Here is an 11,145-nt window from a genome sequence, read left to right as displayed (position 1 = left end):
TTTTCCAACCTTAATAATGATTCTATGATACTATGATTCTATATCACATTCAAGTGACAAGGATTCCCCAAGTCTTTGGATTATCACATAAGTAAGAAGTGAGGATCGACTGTTATTTTAATTTAAAACACCAACTTAATACAGTTCTAAACGTCACATGTAACAAACTACGGGAACGTAATTGATTAGTTGCTCTTTCAATTCACATGGACCTAAAAGAGAAGCTAAAGGAACCCATACACTGTTACAGGGTACTCGCAGAATAGGTGAGGCTGGAAAGGATCTCTGCAGATCATACAGTCATAGAATCACGGAATGATTTGGGTTGGAAGGGACCTTAAAGATCTAGTTCCAACTCCCCTGCCATGGGCAGGGACACCTCCCACTAGCCAAGGTTGCTCAAAGCCTCATCCAGCCTGGCCTTGAACCCCTCCAGGGACGGGGCAAGCACTTGCTCAAAGCAGGGTCAACTAGAACAAGTTACCGAAGACACCACCCAGTCAGGTTTTTAATATCTCCAAACACTGACATTCCACAAGCTCTCTTGACAGCCTGCTCCCATGCTTCATCAACCTCACCATAAAATTCTTATGTTTCAGTTTAATTTCTTGCATTTCAGTCTGTGCCCATTGCCTCTCGTCTGTTCCCTGGATACCACTGAGAAGAGTCTGCCTTTGTCTTTTCTACACCCTCCCTTCAGGTATTTATAGACAAACCTTCTCTCCTCCAGGGTAAACATTCCTAGCCCTCAACCTCTCCTAGTGTGACAGATGGTCCGATTCTTTAATCATGTCCATGGCTCTCCGTTGGATTCACTGTAGTATGCCACGTTCTTCTTGTACTGCGGTGTCCAGAACCAGACACAACTCTAAAGGTGTGGTCTCACTAGTACTGAGTAGAGGGAAACAGGCATTTCCCTCGACTTACTGGCTCTTTAATTTCTAATGAAACCCAAGGATGCTATTGGCCTGCTTTGCCCAAAAGGCATACTGCTGGCTCATGTTCCACTCAGAGTCTACCCTCTGTCCTTTCCAGTGAACCTGCTCTCCAGCCAGTCAACTCCCCAGCCCGTACCAGTGAAGAATTGTTCCTCCCCAGGGGTAGCACTTGGCATTTCCCGTTACTGAACTCCATAAGGTGCCTGTCTGCCCATTTCTGCAGCCTGTCAAGATCCATCTGAACGACAGCACAACCATCTTGTCTGTCATCTCCCTTTCCCATATCTCCCTTTCCTTCCCAACAACAAAACAAATATTCCATATTTCTACCTTGGCTTCCATGCCTCCCATTCCCACCCGGGATTTTGTTCCAAATGTTACAGACTGCTGGTCTCCTGGGTAGAATATGTCAATGAGCTTTGCATCGTCAGATCCTGGAGGGCTGTCAAAGAGTCCTGAAATAAATAATAAAAATCTGTTAGAGTTATATACCCTCATCTCCAAAGCTCACATATGAAAAAAGGAAAAAAAAAAAAAAAACCATGAGGCTGAAAAGCTGTGTTCCACTTTACAGGATTGAAAACTTTCACTGAACCCTGCTTTTTGTGGGACTGAAAGCATGAAACCCTTAACAGGCAGGCTCAGGAAGTACAGCTTTACTGAAAGCGTAACGAATAAGAAACTGAAAACCCACATGCTGAATAGCTACACACAAGCTGGGACGTAGTGATATTTGGCTGCGGTTACAGAGAGTTTAACAGGTAAAGGATAGTCCTGCTCACCAAAATCTCTGATGATATTCTTGAATGCTGGGTTGTACAGTGATAAACTGGGCAATTCAGAAATATGTAAAAAGGGTAACTATGAAATTCTGCTAAGAAGAAACACCACAGAGACATACTCTTACTAATTTTTTTTAAAAGTCTAGTAATTTTATGGAACTATGTTTGGAGTCAGATGACGCTTTGGTTTACCTAACATGTCAAACCTAAACTCTACCACCACACTTTCCAGAAATTTTATGTGAACAGATACTGAATGGCACTACAAATTAGAGAGCACAAGTGTGGACTATCTGTGACCTTCCTTGATAGCCTGGGAAGGAGAGGACACACATCTTTCCATAAACAAGGTGTCATATAGAATGAATAAACTTGGAGGATGGCGGTGTTGGGTGTTAATTTTTTTACAAGTTGTTCTGAGTATTGCTTTTATGAGTTGTTCTCAGACAGTCATTTCAACTAGAATCAACCATGAAATCCAGCTGAATCTGCTAAAAGAAACTGCTATGGAAAGGCACCTCCTTCCTCCTCAAGACCTACAACATATGCCAAAGCCCGAGATCCATTGAAAGAAACCTGTCTGGAGAAGATGAAAAGACTATGTGACTTGGGTAATGCGGACTGCACTGATCTGAAACTGCACCCACTGCCCTCCTCTCTCTAGAAAAGGAACTTCAACATCCACAGGTGACAGACTTAGGTCACAGCAGCACAGCTCAGAAGACTAGAGCAGTGTAAGCCAAGTGTCTGAGAGACAGAAAAAGCTAGCAAGTTCCAGGTATCTGGAAGGCAATGACCAGGACTTGTAATGTACCTGTAATTCACTGAAAGACAGAACCCACTGCCAGAAGAAACAAACTACTGTAGAACAGCATTGGGCTTATACTCCCGATTCTGAACACACAGCCTTTATCCTGCACGTTACTCATGACTACACCATACCATTCTGAGAAGCCAGCAGAAGTACCCTGGTACACATGGTATTCTGAGTCCTGGAATAAGTCTCAAGCTCACATGCAGCCTCACCCACCCATACCCAACAGTGTGGCAGACAGTCTTGGGCTTCTGCAACAGCATCATCATTGGGTATATGCCTTAAGGAGATATGTTGTAATTGTTCCTGTAAAATATATGAACTGAAGAGATCATCAAAACCTCAAGATAGGTTGGCTTGACTATCTGATGTACTTCAATAAAACAAGAAAGTAAAGAAATGGCTCACAAACCTTCTACGTCTGAGAGAACAATCAGGAGATCAGTTTTCATTTCCACAGCCAATCGTGCTGCCAGACTGTCGTTATCCTTCACACTAATTACCTGCAATGCACATGCATATCAGCAGCACCAAAAAGCAGGGGGAACTAGAAAACACTTGGCTGCAATATACAAAAGCAAGTGACCTCAGCACTACTGAGTCCTTCTGAGCTACTTTGTTCACACCCACTGGAAACTTGGAAGGTGATCTGTGTGAAAGTACATGCTTCTGGAATGCAGTAAAGCGGTATCAAAATGACAAGCAGTGCAATCAATACCTGCATCATCCACCTCGATGCCTGCTGACAGGACAAGAGGTACTAACTGACCCTGCTTTAAGCAGGGGTGCTGGACTAGACAACCTGCACAAGTCCCTTCCAACTTCAACTACCCAGTGAAAACCAAACCGGGCATGCATGCTTTTGTCAGAGCAGACATCACCTGCCCTGCTTCCACCCCTCAGCACTACATCATGCCAGAAACAGACAGGTCAGCAGAGTCTTCCAGTACCCTCTGTCCACATTACTAATTTTGCATGTTTGCGTCCCTCCTGTAGGTTTCAGAGGTCCCTGACTACGGCATTAGTGAAGTACACATTAGTGCTGTACCATCTACAAGCAAGATCCACCCCCTTGCAATACTTTACCCACATTTACCCCCTGCAGATCACTGTTCGGCTCTGGAGGTGGAACAACAGCATCATTAGTGTTAATTATAGGGACAATATTCATTCTTAAAAGCTCATGCAATGTTCCATTTAAGTTCCGACGTTTCTGTTCATCATGGAAATCCAGGTTGGTGACTAAAATCTAAAAGGAGGAAAAAAAAATTAACAGATTCTTAGCCTACCACTTTTCCTGAGAACACCACCATAACTGTGTGTATTAACATAACAGATCACTCATACCCTTTGGGTCCCTGCAGAAATATAAGCCACATTTAAAAGATAAAGAATACAAGTAAGAAATATTCCTTCCACAACATTTTCAAGTTTACTTACCTTAACTTCCACTGGAGCCTATAACGGCCTTTCTCAAGCTGACAGATCACAGACTCCAGGAATCAAATTGGAAAAAAACCCATAAGCAGAACACAGATGCTGATGATAACTGCTAAGACCCTCAACAATTGAACAGATTACTCAAGACACGGCCTTTCTGGTTTTCCCTCCCAGTGTAACGTTTCTGCTGTCACAAGAAGAAGAGATGCTTTGTCTCAAGACTTCTCTTCAGCTCTAGAACTCACTTGCTTTTCTGAAAGAACCTTGGTCTCAAAGCCTCCTGCATGCAAACACCATCCCTTTCTTTTTGGTATTTTAAGACAAAAAAACCTCAATGTCTGCTCTAAAGAGACTTTTTTCTCATTTTTACTCTGGCACTGGACATTTGAAAACTAAGCAAAGAACTCCATCACACAAATGTTACAATAGCACTTAAAATCAACGGGTACACTGACTTTTTTGGCACGAGCAATTAATTATTTTAAATCAACGGCATCATAGTTGTCTACAGACTTGAACAAGATCATAATCCAGTGCAACCTATAGTGATTGTTAGCTATACTGTAAACTCTTTAGTGATATTAGCTATACTGTATTACAGGAAGAAGTTCCTCCAAGTGAGACTTCATACTGGCCTCCTAAATTCATTAGAAGTGTCTAAACAAATACGGCCTTGCAGTCGATGCAATTCTGTATTCTCAGAGTACTTAAAGTAAGCAAAGCCTGTTCAAGACTGTTCAATTAATACAGTTGCAGCATTCGGTGTAAGTAGAAGACCCAGGCTAAAGATGCCATTGTGCACAAGTTAGAGAGGTTTGAGGAGCGGATGGACAGCAAGTTCTGAAGTGTGGATATGCACTTCTGTCAGCTGCACAGAACGTGTGTCAGTTCAGCCACTTGTGATGTTTAAGGGGACCTTAACAGACCCTGCCCCTTACGTAAGGGCAAGACACACATGAACTCCAAAAAGGAAAAGCTCATTTGCTCCACCTTGACAATAAGTAACTCCATTTCAGAAATACACAGCAAGGCACTCCCGCATAAACTGCCATTTATGCTACAATAATAAGCCCTAAAAGTAGGATGGCAGTGGAAATACAAGACCACAGGTAGAGGTAGCGGCATAAAAACCATAGAAATAATCCACGAACAATTCTGTCACTGACTGAAGTAGCAAGTCAGTCCAGCAAAGAAGGAATCCTGTACCTGAGCTGCACAGATGCTGTACTGCGTAAACATGGCCTCATACAGAGCCATTAGCCCGCTCTGGCCAGCTGCTGCACAGGCTCGGGCCTCCAGGACTGGAATAGCCTACAAAGATAAAGAACAGCATCAGGCAGTGACTTGATCAGGTGCCACCCAACACTCCAGGAAAAGCGGGACTGCAGCCAGCCACTCACCATATCTTTTAGCTGACTCTGGCCTGAATGAAGCGCTTGCCTCACACTCTGAGAAAGCAAGATCTCGTGACGCAACCGCTGCTTTCCAAAAGCTACGGCACCACTGGTGACAATCATCATCTCTCGGCCCTGATTTTGCAGCATTGACACCTGTAAGCACAGAACATAAGGAACAGAGCCTGGAGTATGATCCCTGCTAGCACGACAGTTCTGGTTCTCACAGATAACCTCATGCTCACCAGTTCTCGCTGACACAAGTGTTTTGCTTTATGCATGGATGTGCAAAGCAAGGCAACCACACTCTAAGATACTCCTGCACACCTTCCTAGCCACTTAGGAGCTACACAAAGGACTGCATGCAATCTATAGCTTCTGCTAAACTTTATTTTCACAATACCAGTTTTTATGACAGAGTCATGCTTGAATTTTCACAATACATATTACATGGTAACACTTCTACACCCCCTGCCCTTCTAGCTCCATTGCTACAGATAATGAAAGATATGAAAAAGCCGTAAAGTAGCAGCTGTACCTTCCACCAACCTTCTCATTCACCTTCCATTCCCAAAGCTGCCATTATACAGTAACGTTGTATTCTAGAAGTGAAGCAGCTAACTCTGACAGTACAGCTTTTTATTACTTCTTCCTTACATGCATCTGTCCAGACTCCTTTCAAAGTTCTAAAGCTTAACATCATGAATTTATTATGTTAGCTTTACTTCCCGGAAAAGACATACCTAATCCCCCCCAAAGTCATAATTTCATTTTGGAGAACCAACCCATGAGCTGATCCCATCAGCTTTTCCTGCAAGTAATGAGGTTTCAAGCTTTCTCCTGGAGGAAAACTGGAAATGCTCTGGAAATCAAGAAGGGTCTACTCTTTCTGCAGACTTCACAAACTTCAGTGCCACCTTCCCACTAGATCTAACTGATGTCCCAATTGTGCCTTACTACCGCATAAAAATCTCACTGTGCAAATCTCTCCCTCTATACTGGGTCTGGACGAGAGGGAGTTAACTTTCTTCACAGGGGCCCATATGGTGCTGTGTTTTGGATTTCAGGACTAAACAGTGTTGGTAACATTCCGACGTTCTGCCTATCGCACAGCATCGAAGCCTTCTCTTTTTCCCACGATGAGCAGTACTTGCACAGCATCAAAGCTTTCTTTTTCCCACTATGTCCCATCACAGCAGGTAGACTAGGGGCTGGGCAAGAAGTTCAGAGAGGACACATTTGGGACAGCTGGCATGAAAGGGACATTCCATACCGTGTAACGCCATGCTCAGTAATAAAACTGAGGTAGCAGAATAGGAAAGGGCAGGGCGTTGTCTTCCAAGGTGGCCGTCACCTTGGGACTAGCTGGGCATCGGTCTGCTTGTGCAAGGTTGTGAGTGATTGCCTCAGCATCACTTGTTTCTTTTCTTCTTTCCTTCCCTTATTAAACTGTTGTTACTTCACCCCATGAGTTTTCTTACTTTTGCTCTTACTATTTTCTTCCCAATCCAGCTGGTGGTGGAGAGGAGGCATGGGGCGCGAACAAGCATCTGCATGGGTGTCTAGCTGCTTCTCAGGGTCAACCCACCACACCTTCAAACACCAATTTACCGAGTTACATGGTTTACGCTACCACAGCACAGAGGGATGAAAGCAGGAAAGGCCAACATATTGTTTTTAAAGGGCCATCACCGTTTTATGAGTTTTTCCTACAATCTTCTGTGCCATCCAACAATCACCGAGTATCTGAGGTTAAAACAAACATTCCACTGCAGTCACAGAATTACCTGCTCTACAATAGACGCCAGCCTCCCGAGGGCCAAGCCACACTCATCCCCACGAGTCACAACAGCACTGCCCAGCTTCACCACAATCCGCTTTGCATGCTTCAGCTCACTGCGGTGCGCAAACGATTTTCCATGGGCACGGCTGAGTGGCATGGTGATAAACGGGATGTTGCTCCAACAACGGATGGATTCATTCCTTAATCTTTGGCTATGGTGAGGAAGATCTGTGGTTAAAGAAAGAACAGAAAAAAAATGCAGTTTTAAGTGTTTTGTTCAGACTTTAAGCCCTTGAAGTCATGTAACATTTCCTCCCTTTCCAAGGCTAAAGCTCACAATACACACTTCTCCGTGACTAGGAACAAGAAGCTAGCTTTCAAGTCACCAAAATAAAGTGAGAACCAATACTATATGAGTAGCATTAACCATCCCTAAGGTATATAAGGCAATATCCCATGTGTCACAGAGCTTTGACTCTGGGAACCTAGAAGACCAAACTGAAGGCCACTGTCAAAAAGCCCATACACCTCACATCAGAAGTCCTACTTTTAAAAACAATCTCCTTTGCCTTGCCTCTGTAGATACAGCTAGAGAGTTTTCCTGTCCGCACTAGCGCAGAGAGCCTGACTGTGAGGAAAGAAAAGAAACGCAGCTTTTACAACATCTCTAAGTCGGGTATTTTTGCACATTGCTCAACTAGGGGCAGCAGAAGGGGGATGACGGACATACGGACTAGAAGTCACCTTCCTAGAGGACAAATAGGTGTTGGAGGGAGAAGGGACAGTCACAGCATTACTCAGGAAAGATACAAGATACATAAGGCTGGCACTTCACCCACGACAGTGAGCTAGGCAACACTTCTCAGCAAAATCTTTGTTTTCAAAATGCCTGCAAAGGGGAGGGGGGGGGGACGTGCTGATCTCTTTTTCCCTGGGGTCCAGGGACAGGATGCCCGGGAAGAGCTCAAAGCTGCATCAGGGGAGGTTCAGATGGGACATGACGAAACATTTCTTTACCCAGAGGGTGTTCAAACCCTGGAACAGGCTTCCTGGAGAGGTGGTCGATGCCCCAAGCCTGTCTGTGTGCAAGAGGCATTTGGACAATGCCCTTCACAACATGTTTTAGTGGTCAGGCAGCTGGACTAGACGATGTCGTAGGTCCCTTCCACCTGAATTATTCTATCCTAATCAATCCAAACCAATATGTCATCTGAAGATGCAGAGGTTTCTTTATAAAGGAGTAAACTAAATCCTATGCCATGATCAGAGTTATCTGATTTTACTTAATCTGTTCAATCTCTCTAATTTTGATGCTCTATAATACAAAACAGATTAATTTATAACCTAAAGTGACTATTCTGAGTGTTACTTTTGCTGGAGAAAGACAGGAACAAACAGTGCTACAGAAAAGAGAAACTCATAATTTAACAAAGTTTTAAATAAATGAATCTTTTGTTCATTATACACACAGAAGCAGCTTAAATGATTAATTGTAACTGAGGGCTGCACTAACATGTCACACATACAAATGCAGAAAATGAAATCTGGAAATGAATTTTCATTTGCCGCGCATTTTCACAAGGGAATACTTGTGAACGTAAATAAGGCCCACAATACGTATGAAAGAGTAAGTGAAGGAGTCCAATTTCACTGCTCTTTCCAGCATTATACATCACTATATAGTATTTGCCTATCCCACACGGTATGACCAGAAAGGAATAAAACCAATTTATTTCCAATTCTCTTGGCTATAGCTTCACGGTTTAGAAGGTTCCAAGAAGGCAGCTGTTAAGGGATAACCAGTATCTAAAAAGAAACCACTTATTTTTTTCAGAAAAACACGGAATGAGACAACAGTTCTAGAACAAGCGGAGAATTTCATTCATCTCCACTGAACTCCTAATTGCTAACCTTGCTCTATGACTGCATAAGTTTATCTTTTTTAGTTCCTTTAGACTGGACTGAGACGTGAAACCAGCTCCCACGTTACATATGCAAAACACTTCTAGTGATGCAGGCCCATTAACTTGCTTCATATGCAATGGGGGAGAATTCCATACAGCCATCCAGCCAACTTTTTGGACAAATAGGTTTCTAGGCACTCCGGCTTTTATATCCAATACCTTGTGAACCGTTTCACTTCCTTAATAAAGAAAGGGAAACATATGAAAAAGACTTCAATTATCTGGCACTGCAGATCCTCTTATGCAATCTGCATGAGGCTTGCTTCTCAGGAGTAAAGAAGCAGAATTTCAAAATAAACACAAGCTGAACAGCATCACAACAGAAACAGTGGAGAAGAAAACCATGATAAATGCTGAATCCAGCTCTAGAATGCAACTGATGCAAGTAACCAAAGTTCCTCCAACACTGAATACTGACTACTGTCAATAGCAAAGAATAATTTTCACAGTGTTAGCTATGAGTAGTTTACTGACTTTGGAAAATGTGGAATATTTAGAAATACTACAAATGAACGCAGAAGTCAACAGAGCTATATCTCAGAAAAAGAAACCCCAAGTTTAGCATTTTCAAGATTTCAACATTTATTACTTCACATAAATATCAACAAAAGAGAACTGTTAACAGTTGGACCAATGGGAAATTAATCTTGCATGCAACAGTAAACAGCTAATCCCTTGATCTAATAGAGTCTATCTATCCTTGTCCTCTCTATTTCAGACCACTAATCAAATAGACAGTGAATGGTTCTTTTAAGTCAGGTTTTCAGGGAACAACTATCTACAGGGCACCTATGTATTTACACTCAGGTTTCCTGCAAGCATCTTTCCACTTCTATCTCATCTGAATAAATTTGGGCTTCACACCTTGCTTTACTCAAGACATCTGTGGACTGAAAATGCAGATGGGTGAGCATCTGCATGGGTACCATGCCAGGAATGTATGACGTCAAAATAAAGAACTTTTACAGTAGCAGTACTTTGACAACTGATTTTTTTGCTTAAAATGCATGTCAGAATGAAAAATACACCCTTCTCAGACATCCAGCTGACTGAGTTAAGGGAAAAAGTAACATTACAAAAGTAGAGCTTCAACTGCAGCTCACTCCAGAGTTTGCCAGTTTGGAATTATGTTAACGAGGCGATTTTCCTTTCAACATAGGAGAGAGCATAGGCATGCCCAGACACATACTGACCAACATTATTAGAAACATGTGCTTTCTCCCATACATACATAAACGAGAGATGGCTGCGATGGCATGTGGCGATAACACAAAGCACCATCCAGAGGAACGGACAAGCGGGCTCAGAGCAGCTCGACACAACATTTTGAGATGCCTTCTGCAAATCCAGAATAGCTGTAAGTCGAAAGGAAGGAAGGAGGAGGGAAAACTGGTTAAATATCAGTGAATGTCCATCCATATTTCTCTCCTCACCCACCCCCCTCCCAAACTCCTCTTCGTCCTGTACAGTCTTAACGTAATTTCCACGTGCAGGAGTCAGGCAGCCCGCTCTTTCCATTTTGCAGAATTCTCAGACTGTGACTTAGAAGAACTGAAGGCCCCTACTCCCTTCCTGCTGGCAGAAGATCATTATCAAAGATCAAGAACAAAACACGGTTCCCCAAGAAGGGAAAAAGACTGTTAGTGAGTCTCCCTACAATGGAGAAAAGTCATAACTTTGTCCACAGAAAAGCCTGGAAGAAAAAAAAAAAAATATGTAGAAAGGTTGCGCCATCCAGACTTCTCTGTACACCCCACAACAGAGCATCTACTATACTTGTCATGAATCTCAGCCCTATTCAATACAGAAGATATGCCGATACGCTTTTCCCTGAATACTACCAAATGACAAGACGTTAACCATGATTACAAGTAAGAACACCAATTTCCAAGGTATTTGGCACTAGTTTCCCTTGATTGAACTTGTACACGCTCAGGATTCCTTTGACTCAACATCCACTAGAGCGAGTACCCAGCAAACAAGGGATACACAATTATCAATTTTCTATGACAGCTCTAGTAGAAGTAATG

At 42.9% G+C, this 11,145-nt stretch overlaps 1 protein-coding gene across 1 annotated transcript; it reads right to left on the bottom strand.

Annotated features, from left to right (window-relative positions):
• Positions 1-1,268: 1,268 nt before the first annotated feature.
• LOC104472351 (delta-1-pyrroline-5-carboxylate synthase-like) lies at positions 1,269-10,467 on the bottom strand (the record flags this gene model as incomplete). The annotated part of the gene is made up of 7 exons (XM_010087988.1): positions 10,347-10,467; positions 7,156-7,379; positions 5,375-5,524; positions 5,181-5,285; positions 3,625-3,783; positions 2,947-3,037; positions 1,269-1,393 (listed from the first exon to the last, which is right to left on the bottom strand). Coding segments are annotated over exons 1-7 (948 nt in total), but the record flags the coding sequence as incomplete, so codon positions are not given.
• Between the last annotated feature and the right edge of the window lie 678 nt (positions 10,468-11,145).

The sequence above is a fragment of the Pterocles gutturalis genome, unplaced genomic scaffold (genome assembly GCF_000699245.1).
Source record: "Pterocles gutturalis isolate BGI_N339 unplaced genomic scaffold, ASM69924v1 scaffold44811, whole genome shotgun sequence".
Lineage (NCBI taxonomy): Eukaryota > Metazoa > Chordata > Aves > Pterocliformes > Pteroclidae > Pterocles > Pterocles gutturalis.
Note: the sequence above shows the minus strand (reverse complement) of the source record. Positions and strands in the feature narration are given on the sequence as shown.